The sequence below is a fragment of the Hesperophylax consimilis genome, chromosome 17, assembly GCF_061612785.1.
Source record: "Hesperophylax consimilis isolate HC1 chromosome 17, BYU_Hcon_1.0, whole genome shotgun sequence".
In the NCBI taxonomy this organism is placed as follows: Eukaryota; Metazoa; Arthropoda; class Insecta; order Trichoptera; family Limnephilidae; genus Hesperophylax; species Hesperophylax consimilis.
Genome location: NC_142852.1, coordinates 9361359 through 9383553, shown reverse-complemented (window position 1 = coordinate 9383553; position 22195 = coordinate 9361359). Strand labels below are relative to the sequence as shown.

Below are 22195 nucleotides of genomic sequence, written 5' to 3'. Positions count from 1 at the left end.
CCTTAGTCACCAAATGTAACTTGCGACTCGGGGTGACTTATGGCGCAGGTGTTGGTTATATAATCTAATTAATGGTTGCCGGGTTGCGATACCCATACCTGTTTGATTTTAAAATGGGAATATAAAAAATATTGCTTAGTTTTTTTTTTTTTTTGTAATTATTTTTTATTTTTAATAATATGTTTACATGGTACATAATTCATTTTACATCTTGGGTGTTTTTACTACTCTTCCATTGAAAGCATTTGCTTGTGTATGGAAGGGGAGTGTACATAAATGTTGTTGTTAGTTAGTACTTAAATAGTTCATTGTACATAAATGTATGTTTGCTGTAGTATTTTTTTGATAATAGTGAAGGATAATATATGAATATAATAAATTTAAAAAAAGAAAGGAAGTTATGGAAAACTAAGGATATTTGTGAGATTAATTAAGTGAGAGTAGTTTTTTTTTTTCAGAATATTTTTAAAGTGTCTCTTTACAGAGAGCAGTATTTGGGTTTTATCATTAATGCTTCTGATTTCTTCTGGTAGACGATTGAAAAAGGTTCTTCCCTGGTAAGTATAATGATGTTGTGCAAAAGACGTATTTAGTTTTGGGCATAGAAAAACATGTCTAAGTCGCGTTCTGTTTTCATTTAAAAATTGATATTTATCTTTTTCTTTTATAATTTGGATTAGTGAGTTTTTAATATATAGGTCTTTAAATGTAGGTACTTGAAATTCTTCAAACAGGCGTTCTGTTGGGTAGTCAAAGGGTTTTTTTTAATATAATTTTAATAATTGTTCTTTGTATAATTTCAATTGGAAGAAGGTTACATTTATACGCGGATCCCCAACTAATAATAGCGTATTGTAAAGTGGATTGAACTAAGGCATAGTAAATTAAATATAGATTTTTTATCGACAGAAAGTTTCTAATTCTTAAAAATATATATATTAATTTTCTAATTTTGTTTACTACTTGACATATTTGTTCCTTCCATTTCAGATTTTTATCAATAATTACTCCTAGATATTTAATTTTATTTGTTGTTTTTAGTACTGTACAGTTTGATTTGCAATAGTTTTGGCTGTGAATTTTAGTATTATTATGTATGACAGTGTTAAAATTTTTAGGAGTATCATTTGTATGGATTGCAAATGGAATTACAAATGTCTTTTCATTATTAAGTGACAGTAAATTAGTGTCGAAAAAATTCTTGAGCGTGTTGATGTCTTCTGTGGCTTTTAACTCTACTTTTTCCCAAGTCTTATCACTTATTATTAATACTGTATCATCAGCGTATGACGTAATTTGACCATGTAAAGGTTGAAAAAAATATCGTTTACATATATAGTAAATAGAATTGGTCCAAGCACTGTACCTTGGGGGATTCCAAAGCTTGTAATCTCTTGATCACTATTAATACGATTGATTTTTACTACTTGAGGACGGTTTTTTAAGTAGTTGGTGATCCATTTTATCGCGTTGCCTTTTATGCCGATATTATTCAATTTTTTTAATAGCATCTCATGGGATATGCTATCGAATGCCTTTCTAAGGTCAATAAATATACCCGCACATTTTTTACCTTTATCTAATGATTCGTAAATGCATGAAGTTACGTTAGCAATAGCATCTTGTGTGCTGAGAGATTTTATAAAGCCAAACTGGTTTTTGTGTAATATTTTATTATTATCTAGAAAATTTACCAATTGTTTTTTTACTATTTTTTCAAAGATCTTTCCTATATTAGAAATTAGACATATTGGGCGATAATTCGTTGCTTGATGTGGATCTCCAGATTTGTAAATAGGTGAGATTATTGTGGTTTTGTAGTTCATTGGAAAAATTCCAGTTGTTAAACTTAAATTTATTAAATGAGTGATAGGTTTTATTAAGTGAGGTTTCATAGTTTTTAACATGTGTGTTGTAATAGAATCAAAACCGGGAGACGAACCTCCTTTCATATTTTCTATTATTTTCGAAATTTCACATTCTGTTGTTGTTTCAAACATTGAAAGTATATTACGTTTCTGTATATTTTTATAATTATGGTTTTCTTGGTTTGAAGGCTTATGAATATTTTTTGCAAGATTTTTCCCAACATTTGCAAAGAAGGAATTAAATATGTTTGCACATTGTTTAGGCTGTATATTGGCATCTATAATTTTTTTATCATGTTCAATGTACTTAATGTTTTGTGTTTTTTTTGTATTTTCTATGGCGAAATTAACAGTTTTCCACATTTGTTTATGGTTATTTTCTGAAGATAATATTTTATTTTTAAAATACTCTTCTTTACTTTTTTTAATATAAGATGTTAATTTATTTTTATATTTTTTATAGAAAATATATGCTTTTTCATCTTGGGGGTTTTTTAAAGTTATTTTGTAAAGTTTTTCTTTATTTCTGATAAATATAATAAGTCCTTTGGTAATCCAAGGCTTTAAACATCTTAATTTTGATTTTATGTGTGTTATTATCTCAGTTGTCGAATTTTTAATGTGTTGTGACATAATATTTTCGAAGTTAGTTGAACAAATTTCAGTATCATCACTGTTTAAAACATTATTCCAACTCTACTTTTTTAATTTTTCAGAGAGAATAGTCATATCTATTGTTGATTTTTTGGTTATTAAATTATGTTTTTTATGTTTAATATTATTATTATACAGAAGTAAGCATGAGTGATGATCAGTTATGTTAGTTTTCCAAACAATTGATTTTATTTTGTGAAGATCTTTAATGTTTACATTTGTCCAAATGTGGTCTAAACAAGATGGAGTATGTTCTTTTATTTCCCTTGTATTTTTATTTATGCAAGATATAAAATTTTGTTCAGTCATACAATTGATGTATTCATTTTTGTTATTATTTTCTATTTTTTCATTAATATTAACGTTAAAATCTCCTACGATGAAGCAAAGTTTATTTTTTAATTTTAATAATATGTATTTGAGGTCATTTATAAACGTAATAATACTCGAGCCATGCGTTCTATAGATAGTTATTAGATAGTATATTGATTTGCCGAGTTTGAATTGTACTTCGATGCAGTTTACTAAGTGTATTGGATGTTCTATTATGTTAACAATACTAAATTTACTGCTTGCAAATATTATTATTCCCGAATTTTTATTGATGTCTACTTTGGTAGAAATATAGTTGTACTCCGGTAAGTGATAAGACGGTGAGTCAGCGTTCGTAAATGTTTCGGATAACACTATAAAGTCCGGTTTTTTAATTAAACTATTTATTTTTAGAATTAATTCATCTAAATTTTTTTGAACGCTACGGATGTTTATGTGCATAATAATTATATCATTGATGTTTTTAGAAATAATTTTGTTACACGAATCGGTACATATACATTCGTATTCTTGAATTTTAATATTTAACTCTAATTCGTTACTTAAGAAATCATCCATTTAATGCATTTTCGGTTGTATTTTACAAAATTATTTATAAGATTTTTATTCAATGTCGTAGTTAATTCTTTCTTTGGCTAATTTAAGCATGTAAGATCGGAACTTACATGTTTCGCTGTTTGTTCGGTGGTCTACTTCATTCATTTTACTGTTCAAGGAGTTTATTTCTTTCTTCTTGTTAGCTGAGTTGCAGTTAGCGCATTTGGGTGGCAGTTCCAGGGATTTACACTCGGAGATGGGATGATCTTCTGAACAGTGCTTGCATGTTGGTTTATTCATTCTATTATAGCATTTTTGTGCTGTGTGTCCAAATCTTTGACAGTGGAAACATTGGGTAAGAGGACTGCAGTCTTCTACATAGATTCTCATGAATCCTAGATGAATTTTTTTTTATTAATAAGATGTAGTCTCATTTCGGGATTTGTTTGTAGTATTAAGTTTTTGCTGTTAGTTTTTTTGTTTGTAATGATGGCCTTAACTTGTAATATTTCTTTGTCTTGGTATTTTTCACATATCATTTTGATGTCGTTGTTTTGTTCAATGATGTCTTCTAAGAATTCTTTTTCGGTATAGTCTTTGTCAAGACCTTTGAATATTACGCATGGATCCGTTTTCAGAAGTACCTCCGCTATTATGGTTTTGTCGACTTCATTTATCTTATCTTTTAATTTTTTTGCGTCTTCTTTTTCTGGGCATGTTAAGGAGTGACTTCATTCGGGAACACATTTCCTCAGGGTTCAGATGTCAATAAGTACTAATAAGGAGTGACTTCATTCGGGAACACATTTCCTCAGGGTTCAGATGTCAGTAAGTACTAATAATGAGTGACTTCATTCGGGAACACATTTCCCCAGGGTTCAGATGTCAGTAAGTACTAATAATGAGTGACTTCATTCGGGAACACATTTCCTCAGGGTTCAGATGTCATAAGTACTAATATTGAGTGACTTCATTCGGGAATACATTTCCTCAGGGTTCAGATGTCCGTAGGTACTAATAATGAGTGACATCATTCGGGAACACATTTCCTCAGGGTTCAGATGTCAGTTAGTACTAATAATGAGTGACTTCATTCGGGAACACATTTCCTCAGGGTTCAGATGTCAGTAAGTACTAATAATGAGTGACTTCATGCGGGAACACATTTCCTCAGGGTTCAGATGTCAATAAGTACTAATAAGGAGTGACTTCATTCGGGAACACATTTCCTCAGGGTTCAGATGTCAATAAGTACTAATAAGGAGTGACTTCATTCGGGAACACATTTCCTCAGGGTTCAGATGTCAATAAGTACTAATAAGGAGTGACTTCATTCGGGAACACATTTCCTCAGGGTTCAGATGTCAATAAGTACTAATAAGGAGTGACTTCATTCGGGAACACATTTCCTCAGGGTTCAGATGTCAGTAAGTACTAATAATGAGTGACTTCATTCGGGAACACATTTCCTCAGGGTTCAGATGTCAGTAAGTACTAATAATGAGTGACTTCATTCGGGAACACATTTCCTCAGGGTTCAGATGTCATAAGTACTAATAATGAGTGACTTCGTTCGGGAACACATTTCCTCAGGGTTCAGATGTCAGTAAGTACTTATAGTGAGTGACTTCATTCGGGAACACATTTCCTCAGGGTTCAGATGTCAGTAAGTACTAATAATGAGTGACTTCATTCGGGAACACATTTCCTCAGGGTTCAGATGTCAGTAGGTACTAATAATGAGTGACTTCATTCGGGAACACATTTCCTCAGGGTTCAGATGTCAGTAAGTACTAATAATGAGTGACTTCATTCGGGAATACATTTCCTCAGGGTTCAGATGTCCGTAGGTACTAATAATGAGTGACATCATTCGGGAACACATTTCCTCAGGGTTCAGATGTCAGTTAGTACTAATAATGAGTGACTTCATTCGGGAACACATTTCCTCAGGGTTCAGATGTCAGTAAGTACTAATAATGAGTGACTTCATTCGGGAACACATTTCCTCAGGGTTCAGATGTCAGTAGGTACTAATAATGAGTGACTTCATTCGGGAACACATTTCCTCAGGGTTCAGATGTCAGTAGGTACTAATAATGAGTGACTTCATTCGGGAACACATTTCCTCAGGGTTCAGATGTCAGTAAGTACTAATAATGAGTGACTTCATTCGGGAATACATTTCCTCAGGGTTCAGATGTCAGTGGGTACCATTAATGAGTGACTTCATTCGGGAACATATTTCCTCAGGGTTCAGATGTCAGTGGGTACCATTAATGAGTGACTTCATTCGGGAACATATTTCCTCAGGGTTCAGATGTCAGTGGGTACCATTAATGAGTGATTTCATTCGGGAACACATTTCCTCAGGGTTCAGATGTCAGTAAGTACTAATAATGAGTGACTTCATTCGGGAATACATTTCCTCAGGGTTCAGATGTCAGTAAGTACTAATAATGAGTGACTTCATTCGGGAACACATTTCCTCAGGGTTCAGATGTCAGTAAGTACTAATAATGAGTGACTTCATTCGGGAATACATTTCCTCAGGGTTCAGATGTCAGTAAGTACTAATAATGAGTGACTTCATTCGGGAACACATTTCCTCAGGGTTCAGATGTCAGTAAGTACTAATAATGAGTGACTTCATTCGGGAATACATTTCCTCAGGGTTCAGATGTCAGTAAGTACTAATAATGAGTGACTTCATTCGGGAATACATTTCCTCAGGGTTCAGATGTCAGTAAGTACTAATAATGAGTGACTTCATTCGGGAATACATTTCCTCAGGGTAAGGATGTCAGTAAGTACTAATAATGAGTGACTTCATTCGGGAATACATTTCCTCAGGGTTCAGATGTCAGTAAGTACTAATAATGAGTGACTTCATTCGGGAATACATTTCCTCAGGGTTCAGATGTCAGTAAGTACTAATAATGAGTGACTTCATTCGGGAACACATTTCCTCAGGGTTCAGATGTCAGTAAGTACTAATAATGAGTGACTTCATTCGGGAATACATTTCCTCAGGGTTCAGATGTCAGTAAGTACTAATAATGAGTGACTTCATTCGGGAATACATTTCCTCAGGGTTCAGATGTCAGTAAGTACTAATAATGAGTGACTTCATTCGGGAATACATTTCCTCAGGGTAAGGATGTCAGTAAGTACTTATAATGAGTGACTTCATTCGGGAATACATTTCCTCAGGGTTCAGATGTCAGTAAGTACTAATAATGAGTGACTTCATTCGGGAATACATTTCCTCAGGGTTCAGATGTCAGTAAGTACTAATAATGAGTGACTTCATTCGGGAACACATTTCCTCAGGGTTCAGATGTCAGTAAGTACTAATAATGAGTGACTTCATTCGGGAATACATTTCCTCAGGGTAAGGATGTCAGTTATCTTATAAAATTGATTATTAAAAATATGAAATAAGTCTTCCAAAGTTTTGATAAAAAGTGTCAAGTTCTTAATTTTAAAAACAAGATTAAAATTAAAATACACAGTGGCGGAACTACAAATTTAAGGCCCCTCCGCAAAAAAATCCACATCAGATGAACAATCTGATGAGTATTATTATGAATTATAATTTCCGGTTCGAGTTCATCTTCCAACTAACGTTCCCTGTTCTAATTGTGAACCAAATCTATTAAGAACTCCAAAATTTCGAGATGGCCGCCGAAATTTCTAATAATTATTTCCGATGCGAGTTCATCTCCCAACTTACTGTAATAATTGCGAACCAAATCGAAAACCAGACGAGATTTTGAAATATCATTTCCGATTATTCCATGGCTGTGGACATTTTCCCTCTTCAATTGTCTGATTATTAATATTTAATAGAGTAGATCCAATTACCGAAAAAGCATTTTTTATCAAACTAATAGTTAATCCAACTCATTATTATTTAATTTTGTTTAAAATGTTAAATAAATATTCTTCACTTATTTTTTTGAAGACCAATAATTCTTTGTTTGAGTTGTTATTATCATTTTTGGGGTTGACGATATATTGTATTAATTTGTTAACTTGAGTTATGCTTTCTATAAAATATTTATTAAAGCTCTTAGCCATGTTTTCTTCATTTATATCTTTTGGGAAATTTACTATTTTTATGTCATCTTTGTTATTGCCATGCATTAATTGTTTTATGCGTTTCCAAATTTTTTTGGGATCCCCTTCTTCTGAAAAAAAATCTTAACTTAGTGACTCGTATCCGAACTAAGCCAACTTAACTTGAGCTAACCACACTTATATGTAACTTCAGATAACTTAAGGCGAAGCGTAATGTTAAATCACTATTTTTAATAATTTTTATAACGAATCGGTGTCCATTATGAATACCAAAAAAATATATTTTATATAAATTGAAGGTTTTCCTATCGTTTCGATTGAGTAGAATACAAATAAAATAATAAATTACTCAATAAAAAATATAAATGTAAACTAATAAAAAATATTTTTTTCAATGGAAATGTATGAACGCGTAAAGGAAATAACTTTTTAAAAAATACAGTATTATAGCTAAAATTATCTGTGACAGTTTCACTTGATTAACTTTTTTGCTTTCTTATACAATATTTACTAAATAAATTCAAAAACCAGTTTTGTGCTTGAAATCGAACGTTTCTAGACTCCGTTTGTCAAGCGACTTTAATGCCTATTACCTACAATATAAAGAATACCAAGAATATTCCAATTTTCGGCTTGTAGCTTCCTCTTAATAGCTCTGCTAGCAGGTTCTCCATCACTGCATAAGCATCGTAAATAAGGCAGTAGGAGAAACTCAAATATTGTTACGTTATTCGTAATGTAACAAATGGTTGTCTTTCTAAAATTAATAATTTAAAATAATCCGCCCATTTTGTTCAAAATGTAGATCCGCCACTGCGTTATAGATTGCACAACTAATTCAGTGCAAATTTAAAATTTGAATGCAATGTTCGAAATTTGAATTCAATTGAAATTCATTCGATCAAATTTAGTAGGAAACTTCGATCCAACGCGATAAGTTGTGAAAGATACAAAAGCCACATTCGTAAGTCATTTTTAATTTAATTTATTTATGCGAACATTTTCAAAATTGTAATTCTGATTTGTGTTGAAACTCAATTATCGAATTACAAAAATAACTTTTATATTTTAGCATAATATTATTTTTATTCATCATATAACATATATCTAAATGGCGTCTGTCTGTTTGCGCGCTTAGTTTTTCTTAGTTCTTTTGATGGAATTTTCATTTGGAGAATTTATTCGGAGAAGGTTTAGAAAAATAATCTTTTTATGATTTGTATAGCGCCGTTATTGTGCAAAATCACCTCAAGGGCTGTAAAAATATACATGGTTTTCAAATAAAAGGTGTTATTTTGATATTCATTCGTAAAAGATCAATGATTTCGTTGCTTGTGTGGCACGTAGCGCCATCTTGTTGAAAATAAACGTTGTCCAGATCAATACCATCCAATTCCGGCCATAAAAAATCGTTAATCATCTCTCGATAGCGCAATCCATTCACCGTAACTGTTGCTCCAGCCTCATTTTCGAAAAAGTAAGGTCCAATGACTCCGCCGGACCATAAACCGCACCAAACAGTCACACGTTGAGAATAAAGAGGCTTTTCAACAATAAATCTTGGGTTTTCCGAGCCCCAAATGCGACAATTTTGCTTGTTGACGAAGCCACTGAGGTGTAAATGGGTCTCATCACTCAAAATGATTTGCATTTGATTCACTCGAGTGAATTTTAATAATTTCAATGCATTGTTGAAGCGTGTATCGTTTCATTTTTATTAATGAAGTAGTTTTTACTTGTCAAATGTCAAAAAATGATAGCTTCAAAAGTAACATCTACCGAAATAGCGGGCTATTTAAAATAACACCTCTTATTGGAAAACCCTGTATTATACATTTCTACAATGATCTATGTTATTACTAACTATATATGGAGGGTTGCATACTACTCTTTATTGGAGTAGAAATTCCATAACATATATTTTTCACTATTACCTATTATTACCTAATTTTATGTACAATGTAACAATGTTATAAGTTAAACAATAAAAAAAATAAAAAAACACAGTGACAATTCAACACACCTTTAATAAGTGATATAAAGTCATTAGAAGAGATCAAATTTTTTTTTAACCCAACCTAACCAACATAACCCAGTTAATAAAGTTTTTGTTTCATTACTTTCCATGACTTTACATAACTTTTTAGAGATGTGATGAATTATCATTGTGATGATTTATCCGGTTACCATATGGAAATAATATACAGACAGCGCCCTTGAGGTGATTTTGCACAAAAACGGCGCTATAAAAGTCTTCCAATTTTTTTTAAATTTATATTTTCCGATTTTATGTCCGGTTTAAATCTTCCCCATAGGAAAAACCCTTCCACACACTTTTCCACAAATGATCATCTAGTCAATCAACATTATGCAAGTGCATTATATAAGCAAAATAAATACAAAACAATACAAGAACAACACGTCAACTCACCAGAGATCAAATGGGAAAATAATTCACCGACTCCAGATATTTTCATATCAGAGGGTTCGGCTCGGTAGAACTCCTAACAGGGCCTATAAATCCTACTGATCCCTCAACATAAATATTTAAAAAATCTTTCGTAATCCTACATGTATTTAAAATGACTGATTTTTGCATTTTAATATATAAATTTTTTGATAGATCTAATATGCCTAAATTTTGAATGAGAGAGCTAGGTATAATGCCAGTAGCCGAAATAACAAATGGTAATATTTTTATTATTATTATTACCATACTTACCTGGTAGGTCACTTGAGATTAACACTTAATTAACATTAACTTATTGTTTATATCTATAATACATGCATATTATACTTATATAAAGTAAAGGAAAGTTGATGTTTTATAATCAAGTCGTAAAAAAATATTTTCGGGCGCTACATTGTTAACGCTGGCTAAACCTTATGAGATGCATCAAAATAATGTACTACGGAATTGTACATCTTAAAAAGGCCTACAGAAAAGTCAAAGATAGTATATGTCTATCTCTTAAGAATAACTCCCAGCAACGCAGAATAAGTTTAAACATTCGCGAGCGAGGTTACTGCTACATGTATTTGTGACAGTTACGTAATTATTTTTTAACTAACCTAACCATCAGGCCATTTTCCTGCAAGGTAGACAGAGAGGATATACTGCCTAACAACCCTGTCTTGCTTCATTCACATTCATAAATCGTATGGTGTGGACGGCCTCCATAGTTAAATCGATACCGGGGGTCATTTTTTCAAATTCCGACGTGCGCAAGTAAGTACAAGGTGTGGCAAAAGTAATATCATAATGTGAATTGGCTGTCATTTTGACAAGGACAGCATACCTACCTGACGCCTGTGCTCTAAAGATTGCAGTCCGTTTGTTAAGATTGGGGAATCTATCAAACGGACCGCCCGTTTTTGCACAGAGTCAAGGGTATTTTTCAGGTATTTAGGGGCTCCGGACCAGAGATGGCTGCCAAATTCGACAGAAGGGCGCACTTGCGATTTGTACAGGGTCAGCAGTTGTGTATTATTAAAGTATCTGCGGGCCCTGTACAGTACGCCCAGCTTCTGAGAGGCCAACTTTACTCTGGCTTCGATGGAGCCCCCGTACCTGAGCTGGTCACTTATAGTTACACCAAGCATATCAATGGAAGGCCTGTACGGAAGATTGCTTCCGTTGAAGGAGACTAGATTATCATTTGGATCCCTTTTAGACGTAATCAGACAGGATTGGGTTTTGAAACATTAAATTCGACGAGATTATTTTTACCCCAGGAGGAAATACTCTCGAGATAACCGTCCATTCTCTGCTTCAAAGCCCTCCGAGCCGTTGGAGTTTGTGTGCCCTTTGGGGGCTTGTCAAACAAAAAGCTATCATGATATATACTGGTCAAATGACCAACTCTTGAGTTGATGCAAATTGACGACGAGGAAAATGATAACGAAATTCACGCTGCGTTAAAACGACAGAGCGGAAATTGGTCAAATAAGCAGTAACAATAGTTCCGCGTTCTTCAGATGTGTATCGCTCCATTTCTTGTTGTCAATGACATTTGAGGCCATTTGCAAACATTGTGGAACATTCCCATTATGGCAATACTTTTGCCCCAACTTGTACAATAAATTTACTAAATCACATTTCAAAGTTCCATGCTTTCAATATAAACCTAGTGAAAAACCACAATTTAGAAATAAAACGTTTCTTGTAATGGTTAAAATTAGACGCGTTTTGTGGCCACATCTGAATAGGCAGGTACTTCCTTCCTCTCAAATTTACAACAACGGGAAAGAAATTACCTCATTTGCTTCTTCAAAATTATAAATGGTATTATTGATTCACCTACTCTACTGCAACTCATTCCCTTCAATATCCCCTCGCAAAGACTCAGAAATAATGAACTGCTCTTCCTCAACCATCATTCGACAAATTATGGATATTATTCACCACTGTCCAGAATGTGTAGACTGGTCAACTCAAGTCAAAACCTTCACTTTTTTGGGATAAGTCTGAATGATTTTTGCCAGTCGCTAAACAAGTGACGGAATATTATAAGTGTCCTGTGGTCCTGACCCACGGCGTATTCTTGACTTGATTCGACTTGTCACTTTATTTTCTTATATTATATCTGCCTCATGTCTTTGCTTTCATGTAACTTTGTCTATTCCTGTATTTTTCATTTTAGTGTATTCGTAATATTATTTTAATTTGGACGATGTTCGTTAATAAATAAATAAATAAACATATTCCAAATTGGGGATGCAATAGCCTCACTGGCTTCAGACGGTTAGGAACATTTGAGACTCGCATATAATAAAAAATGATTGTTTTTCTTTCAGTCCTACGACTGATAGCTGACAAACTGACAGATTGACAACTGACAGATCGAAGTAGGTATCATGCAGTTTTTACTAGCATTCTGGCTAGTTACGCTGGTAATTCTCCAGATAGCCGTTGCAAAACCTACAAAAGAATACACACAGAAAGCAGATGGGGAAGCTACTTGTGGATACAATGTAAGCTTGTTAATTAATCTACCAATTTTTTTCATAAAATACCAAAAGTATATAATATTAACCCCTCAATAATGTCTAAACAGAAATTGAACGGTTCATATGCAAGATTTTTGCTATGGCGTACCTACTATTCCACTGGACCATTTCAGCCTTTCACCGCCCCCTTGTAACCTTTCAACGCCCCCATTTGCCCACGAGACCACAACCTCTCTGGGTCTAATCAACGCCCCCATCTGGAATTACAGTACTAAAGTCCCATACAAGTAAATTTCAGACATAAAAAAGAAATAAATCAAAAAAAATTATAAACATTGTTCATTATTGCAAGTACACGGAGAAAAGTGAGTATTGCTAATTTATTAAAGTCCTGTTAAAAACGAATAGTACTTTCATAATATATTGTTCATGCAACTGCATTTAACTTGTAATTATATAATGACGCAATGCAAAAATATTAGATTTTTTATGAATACATGTTCAAACATAACACATTCGTGTTTTACTGATAGTTTATTAGGAAATCTGTCAATTCAATCGTTAAAGGCTGTAAGTCTCGTTTTAGAAGGAATACGAAAAAATTGAAATGATTTGAAAGTCAATTTATTTACTTATTTTTATCGGCTCTGAAATGATATTTTATAAATCATTAATTTGTTTGACCAAATCTGAATAGCCAGGTACTTCCTCACTTTCCTCTTCTCCATACTCCTTCCCTGTTGAAATACTGTTATTATATTTAAAATCTGTCAAAATTATTATTTTTTCTGTTAAAAATGGGATTGCAGGTCAATGAAGAATAAATTAAAAGAGTTTCTAACAAATCAGTAAAAAGCGAATGTTTTTTACAGCGGAACACGTGTTCATACAAATACTGATACTGACATACTTATATTGTAGCATTTCGTTATGATATCTGTTATGAAAATAACAAGTGTTCTCGATATATTCTGAATGACTAATATTTTATCAATAAGTTAGCATGCTGTCACATTTTTAACAGGATCATTTTTCTCCGTGTAACAACCAGAGATGTGCTTCATTTCAAATAAATCCATTTCAAATGGAAATGCAAAATGGGTATTTTCCATTTTGCATTTTAAATGATTTTCTAAAAACTATTTTGCATTTTGCATTTTAAATGCTTTTCTCAATGCATTTTCCATTTTAAATGCTTTTTTGCAACATTCTTCCTACTATCTCCACTCATCTTTTTTTCATAAGCCCCAAATATCAGTCGGTCCTCAACCTCGCTATGAGAGATAATTTACATTTGTCAAGTTGCTCCCTGGTAGGAACCCTGGCAATTGAGTGATACCATTACAAAAAATACTGATTCAAATACTGAACATGGGGCCATGACGTTGTAATATTAAATGTTAGATAGCAGTTTCTATGTTTTTACGTTGGCAACATTAGTCCCGCGCAAATTTTTTGTGGTTTCATAATCTGTAGTCGTGGTGAGAGTGGTATATTTATGGTCGTGGTGTTTTTGGATTTACCATCATGTAATATGTTTGTTCTACATTGATGTCCATTATTAAATGACAAAATTGTTTAAAAACTCTATAATTATTTTAATTGTTTGACCTGAGAAACCATTTTGCATTTTCAATGCATTTTGAAAATAGGTATTTTGCATTTTGCATTTGAAATGCTTTTCTAAAAACCATTTTGCATTTTGCATTTTCAAATGGAAAAGTTTTGACCCATTTCCATTTTGCATTTCAAATGGTTTTGGGTACCCATTTTGCACATCTCTGGTAACAACACATCCCAATTGGGTATGATATAGTCTCACTAGCTCCAGACGGTTGGGAATCAGGTTATTCGGGGCTCCAGCCCCGAGGTGACTCCCATATTTAATTGTTGGACTTGTAATGATGTTTTTGTTTATTGTTTCAGGCCTGTCACCCCATCACAGAGGGAGTGACCAACGTTCACATTGTTGCCCACACACACGATGATGTTGGCTGGCTGAAAACAGTGGACCAATACTATTATGGCAGTAAGTGTCACACATTTATTACTAAAGCATGACATGCTTACCTCTGCAGGCGGACAAAATACGATCTCCGTGGCGTGTTAAATAATATGCAAAACGTACCAGAGTGATACATACTCTTTGTATAGTCTAAGACAGATCCACAGTATCCGGATACTCGTAGTACAAGCGGAAAATCAATATTTCGATCTGAGCAATTTTTAAAACTTTTTTTTCGTCGATTATAGATCGACGTCGATCGACGCACTTTCAAAATAACCTAAAATTTCTCGATTTATGCAGAAACAAAATATCAAATCCACAAAGATACAAACCAAATTTCGATTTCAAATGTGAATTCTCAAGATTTCTGTTTTTTCACTAAGAAAAAATATACTGATAAATTTTTTCATAATTTCTGGTACGGTTAAAAACGGGATTGCTGGCACTTAACGGATGAATTGATAGGTTGCCTGATAAACTTTTAGTAAAATTTATTTGATTTTTTTAATTTATTTTATTCTACCTGAGTAGATAATATTAATAAAATAAATAAACAAAATAAAATAAATTTTACTAAAAGTTTATCAGGCAACCTATCAATTAATCCGTTAAGTGCCAGTACAAGAAATTATGAAAAAAAATATCAGTATATTTTTTCTCAGTCTGAACTTGGTATTTATTAATTTTAATACATTTAAATAAAGATTAAAATATAAAACACATAAAAATACAACACACTCATAAGACAAATAATATAAAAAAGTAACAGACACACATATACCAATGTATTGTCACGATGTCAGAACACGTATTCTTAAAAATCTTAACATTTTCGCATTTCGTCACTATATATATTATCAAAACAAACGCAGGTGTATGAACACGTGCTCCGATATTATTACGAATTTACTAAAAATGTGTCAAGAAATGGCATGCAATCCCGTTACTAACCGGATTACTAATAATTTGAATAGATTCTTAACATTCAGATAATTTTATTTTAACTTATTTTGAAGGTAATAATAATAGGTAATATCAGCAATGTTATATATATCTTTGAAGAAGATAATTCTTCTTCTTTCGTATAGCGGGGAGGTCAGAGGTGGGCCTCAGGCGTCGCCATGTGAATCTCATCAATCCGTTGTGTGAATGAATGGAGCGGGCATTTGTTGACCACATGTTCGGTGGTCTGCACCGCGCCACATTCACACATCGCCGACTCTTTAAGGCCCCATCTGTGCATCATGTGGGCACAGCGGCTATGGGAGCACCTTAACCTATTGATGGCGGACCAGGCAGTGAGAACCCAGGCTGTCTCTCGGTGGGGTCCTGTATGAGATGGGCATTTCCCACGTTGGCCGTTTGCCATTAAGTTTCCACCTATCTTCTGGGGTGAGAGGTAATCGGAGGAGCCTCTCTCCTTCCGCCTAGAAGGGCTTTCGGGACTTCAAGCGGCATGTCGGGTAGGAGACTTCTTGTATTCCCTCAGTGTTACAATTTCTCGCCTGATGTTTAGCGGGGTTATGTTTGCAAGTACGGGGTGCCGAGGGAGAGGAGTAGTTTTTAAAGTCCAACTGATGGATATCACGAAGAAGATAATACTAATACATCTAAACGAAACATGAAACATAACAATAACGGTCACAACTAGGAATCGAACGCAAGATCTTTTGTCTTAGACCAGGCGTCTTAAACCACTGACCATTATTTGTCTATCTCAAATTTCAAATTGAAAATTAACAATAAAATATCTTTCCCATATTTTTGGCTGCTACCATTTTTTAAATGTTCATAAATTTTTTAATATTATTGGTTTGTAATCTAGATAGTATCTCGGATAAACATTTTTTTTTTAAATAGGTAGTTACCATAAATATGGGAAAAATTATTGATCCTGGATTAGTTTCTTAATTGTGACCGTTACCGCTATTTTTCTGTATCTTGTTCTTTTTCACGTATCTTTTAGGTTTATTTAAATGAAATTCTTCTTCAATGATAATGACTCAATATTCATACAAACAATTTTAAACGATAACATCGACTGTACCAAACTTCTGTCCCTTATTAATTTTAAAATAACTTTGAGACGTACAAGACAGACAGTGCTATTCTAAAATAAATGCAGCATCTAATTCGCCAATTAACCGAGCTCTTCATACAATTTTGTCAATATTTGTCTTAACTCTAACAATGACATTTTTTCGAATTCACTGCCCAAATTCAAACGCGGCATCATGTCAATAATTTAAACTGTTCAATGCGCATAGACGCACACGCACACAAACACTCACACACTTATATACTACTCACGTCACCTGGTAATTAAGGAATAAACATACCACTCAGCAGACATTTTAAGGAAACATATCATAGGTACCCAACATGAAGTATCTTATTCCTGTGTATTGTTTCATCACTGTAAATCATGTACTTTTTGTTTCTATAATATTGTTATATCTCTGCATACTAGCAGATTTAGTGTGTGTTGGGAACTCTGGATTAAGTAAAAGGTTCTTTACTCTTAATTGCGTGTATTTACGTTACAATAAATTAAGTCTGGATTTAGCTCTACTGTTCATTACCCGAGGGTTGGTAATTCTCTGTTTCTGCAAGCTTGAAGTCTGACAAGGATACCCCACAGGCAATTGCTACACTCTAGCGACATCTGCCGGACTCTGAAGTAAGCTTTATGACTGGTGCCATCTATCGCTTGAATACCCAACTTTTTACCATACATCACAAATATAAAATAAATAAAAATATAAATATATATTTTTTTAATTTTTTTTAAAAAGAAAGACAAACATTCCCGGGTTACGAATAACCCAACAATGTTTGAAAATCTCCTACTACCACCACAGAAAGCCGAAAATGTTGCTTGTGTTGTGATGGAGGACTTAGCCAGCCGAGGAATCGAACACGCGACGCTCGGGTGAGACCCAAGCGCTATGCACACTCAACCACTGACCGGTCGATATATATTTAAAAAGTTAGCAATACTCATTTTTTTCCGTGTAGATACTACCAGTTTCCGGACACCTTGTAGTCATAGCAGAATGATATATTTAAATATTGAAGACAATATTAGTGATTCTTAAACGCAAATCTGAAACAGAAAAATCAGAAAAGGAAACGGTCACATCTGGGACTCGAACCCAGGACCCTTGTATTTCCGTGACAGTGCTCTACCAACTGAGCTAATGGGACCCTATCCTCATCGGTCACTTTTAATTTTCTTATTCGAAGTATGATACAGTTAAAAGTGACCGAGGGGAATAGGGTCCCATTAGCTCAGTTGGTAGAGCACTGTCACGGAAATACAAGGGTCCTGGGTTCGAGTCCCAGATGTGACCGTTTCCTTTTCTGATTTTTCTGTTTCAGATTTGCGTTTAAGAATCACTAATATTGTCTTCAATATTTAAATATTATAATTTGAGGTTTTACTCAATAAGTTATTCCGAAAAATAATAAGAATGATATATTATAAACAGTAATAATATAACTATTTTTTTGAAGCAATATTATTTTTACAAAAAATGTTACTTCGGCAATTTAACTGTAGTTTCATTTTATCTTGAAATAAAAAAAAAAAAACTTTGTAATTTTTTCAGCTTATACAAATATCCAACGAGCCGGTGTCAAGGACATATTGGATTCTGTCATCAACGCCCTGTTGAAGGATACCACCAGAAGGTAAAAAAATGTTTTTATACAACTTCAAAATTTATATGGCCAGGCCAGCACTAAACAAAGTATCTGTGACACTGGCAAAGATTTTTTTTTTAATGAACCTGTTATACAGGGTGTATCGGCACGTACCCGACAAACTTTAACCAGCTATTCCTTAGCATATTTGGAGTAAAAAAAAATATTTTCACTTTGCTGTCCGGTAACATTTTTGTTTAATAAAAAATTTACTATTCATATTTTCACCACATGTCACCATTGTTTTATCCTTTGTCAAAGTTTGAAAACCCATCTGGCAATATTTTATTCGAATTCCGTTGAATAATGCACGTGTGTACCTATATTGGCGCGCTTTTACAATCACAACGAAATGGCACGGCACCATTCGTCTCATTTTTAACTATTATTATTTAGTGTGTGCGAAAGAGCGAAGACGCTTTTCGACATACTTGCTTATAACAGCTGTTGAACACGAAAAGCAATGCCAATGATAGTGATGGAGTGTGGAAATTTTTAATTTTTTTTTATTTTTAATTGAAAAAAAAAATGCTACCGGACAGCAAAGTGCCGATAACATTTTTTACTCCAAATGTGCTAAGGAATAGCTGGTTAAAGTTTGTCGGGTTAGTGCCGATACACCCTGTAGAGATATTTTTTTTACTATGATACATCTATTTTTATTAATAGATTTAATAATATGAGTGAACTGATCTACCACTTAAGCCAAATCCTGATTGTATAGTACAGAGATTTATTTCGTATATTAACTGCGGGAAATTTTTATCATGTCATCCAATTTCAGAGAAATGCATGCGTGCGCGCGTATGTGTGCGTGAGTACCACCAAAAGTTGATATAATGCATTGTCATCAATTTTCACTAACAAGATTCTCCACTTCATTCATTATTTCATTAAATAATTCATTCATTAAATAGTTCATTGATAACATCATTAATTAATTAATTTAAATTCAGTCGTTCATTAAATCATTGATTTATTAATTCATTTTTTCAATCAAGAAAACCAAAAGGGCCATGAAGTCCTGGTCGAACCTCACCCCCATGGCTACGGGCAACCTTAGTCACCAAATGTAACTTGCGACTCGGGGTGACTTATGGCGCAGGTGTTGGTTATATAATCTAATTAATGGTTGCCGGGTTGCGGTACCCATACCTGTTTGATTTTAAAATGGGAATATAAAAAATATTGCTTAGTTTTTTTTTTTTTTTTTTGTAATTATTTTTTATTTTTAATAATATGTTTACATGGTACATAATTCATTTTACATCTTGGGTGTTTTTACTACTCTTCCATTGAAAGCATTTGCTTGTGTATGGAAGGGGAGTGTACATAAATGTTGTTGTTAGTTAGTACTTAAATAGTTCATTGTACATAAATGTATGTTTGCTGTAGTATTTTTTTTGATAATAGTGAAGGATAATATATGAATATAATAAATTTAAAAAAAGAAAGGAAGTTATGGAAAACTAAGGATATTTGTGAGATTAATTAAGTGAGAGTAGTTTTTTTTTTCAGAATATTTTTAAAGTGTCTCTTTACAGAGAGCAGTATTTGGGTTTTATCATTAATGCTTCTGATTTCTTCTGGTAGACGATTGAAAAAGGTTCTTCCCTGGTAAGTATAATGATGTTGTGCAAAAGACGTATTTAGTTTTGGGCATAGAAAAACATGTCTAAGTCGCGTTCTGTTTTCATTTAAAAATTGATATTTATCTTTTTCTTTTATAATTTGGATTAGTGAGTTTTTAATATATAGGTCTTTAAATGTAGGTACTTGAAATTCTTCAAACAGGCGTTCTGTTGGGTAGTCAAAGGGTTTTTTTAATATAATTTTAATAATTGTTCTTTGTATAATTTCAATTGGAAGAAGGTTACATTTATACGCGGATCCCCAACTAATAATAGCGTATTGTAAAGTGGATTGAACTAAGGCATAGTAAATTAAATATAGATTTTTTATCGACAGAAAGTTTCTAATTCTTAAAAATATATATATTAATTTTCTAATTTTGTTTACTACTTGACATATTTGTTCCTTCCATTTCAGATTTTTATCAATAATTACTCCTAGATATTTAATTTTATTTGTTGTTTTTAGTACTGTACAGTTTGATTTGCAATAGTTTTGGCTGTGAATTTTAGTATTATTATGTATGACAGTGTTAAAATTTTTAGGAGTATCATTTGTATGGATTGCAAATGGAATTACAAATGTCTTTTCATTATTAAGTGACAGTAAATTAGTGTCGAAAAAATTCTTGAGCGTGTTGATGTCTTCTGTGGCCTTTAACTCTACTTTTTCCCAAGTCTTATCACTTATTATTAATACTGTATCATCAGCGTATGACGTAATTTGACCATGTAAAGGTTGAAAAAAAATATCGTTTACATATATAGTAAATAGAATTGGTCCAAGCACTGTACCTTGGGGGATTCCAAAGCTTGTAATCTCTTGATCACTATTAACACGATTGATTTTTACTACTTGAGGACGGTTTTTTAAGTAGTCGGTGATCCATTTTATCGCGTTGCCTTTTATGCCGATATTATTCAATTTTTTTAATAGCATCTCATGGGATATGCTATCGAATGCCTTTCTAAGGTCAATAAATATACCCGCACATTTTTTACCTTTATCTAATGATTCGTAAATGTATGAAGTTACGTTAGCAATAGCATCTTGTGTGCTGAGAGATTTTATAAAGCCAAACTGGTTTTTGTGTAATATTTTATTATTATCTAGAAAATTTACCAATTGTTTTTTTACTATTTTTTCAAAGATCTTTCCTATATTAGAAATTAGACATATTGGGCGATAATTCGTTGCTTGATGTGGATCTCCAGATTTTTAAATAGGTGAGATTATTGTGGTTTTGTAGTTCATTGGAAAAATTCCAGTTGTTAAACTTAAATTTATTAAATGAGTGATAGGTTTTATTAAGTGAGGTTTCATAGTTTTTAACATGTGTGTTGTAATAGAATCAAAACCGGGAGACGAACCTCCTTTCATATTTTCTATTATTTTCGAAATTTCACATTCTGTTGTTGTTTCAAACATTGAAAGTATATTACGTTTCTGTATATTTTTATAATTATGGTTTTCTTGGTTTGAAGGCTTATGAATATTTTTCGCAAGATTTTTCCCAACATTTGCAAAGAAGGAATTAAATATGTTTGCACATTGTTTAGGCTGTATATTGGCATCTATAATTTTTTTATCATGTTCAATGTACTTAATGTTTTGTGTTTTTTTTGTATTTTCTATGGCGAAATTAACAGTTTTCCACATTTGTTTATGGTTATTTTCTGAAGATAATATTTTATTTTTAAAATAGGTACTCTTCTTTACTTTTTTTAATATAAGATGTTAATTTATTTTTATATTTTTTATAGAAAATATATGCTTTTTCATCTTGGGGGTTTTTTAAAGTTATTTTGTAAAGTTTTTCTTTATTTCTGATAGATATAATAAGTCCTTTGGTAATCCAAGGCTTTAAACATCTTAATTTTGATTTTATGTGTGTTATTATCTCAGTTGTCGAATTTTTAATGTGTTGTGACATAATATTTTCGAAGTTAGTTGAACAAATTTCAGTATCATCACTGTTTAAAACATTATTCCAATCCTCCTTTTTTAATTTTTCAGAGAGAATAGTCATATCTATTGTTGATTTTTTGGTTATTAAATTATGTTTTTTATGTTTAATATTATTATTATACAGAAGTAAGCATGAGTGATGATCAGTTATGTTAGTTTTCCAAACAATTGATTTTATTTTGTGAAGATCTTTAATGTTTACATTTGTCCAAATGTGGTCTAAACAAGATGGAGTATGTTCTTTTATTTCCCTTGTATTTTTATTTATGCAAGATATAAAATTTTGTTCAGTCATACAATTGATGTATTCATTTTTGTTATTATTTTCTATTTTTTCATTAATATTAACGTTAAAATCTCCTACGATGAAGCAAAGTTTATTTTTTAATTTTAATAATATGTATTTGAGGTCATTTATAAACGTAATAATACTCGAGCCATGCGTTCTATAGATAGC

At 32.6% G+C, this 22195-nt stretch overlaps 1 protein-coding gene and 1 pseudogene across 1 annotated transcript in view; both read left to right on the top strand.

Moving 5' to 3' along the window:
• LOC149415941 (lysosomal alpha-mannosidase-like) overlaps positions 1–18130 on the top strand; it is an 86008-nt pseudogene extending 67878 nt beyond the window's left edge.
• Positions 18131–19154: 1024 nt separating this feature from the next.
• Positions 19155–22195, top strand: part of LOC149415940 (lysosomal alpha-mannosidase-like) — a 39558-nt gene continuing 36517 nt past the window's right edge. Inside the window, exon 1 of the mRNA XM_089641768.1 lies at positions 19155–19210. Within this exon, the coding sequence (XP_089497894.1) occupies positions 19155–19210 (56 nt within the window). The remainder of the gene's footprint in view (positions 19211–22195) is intronic.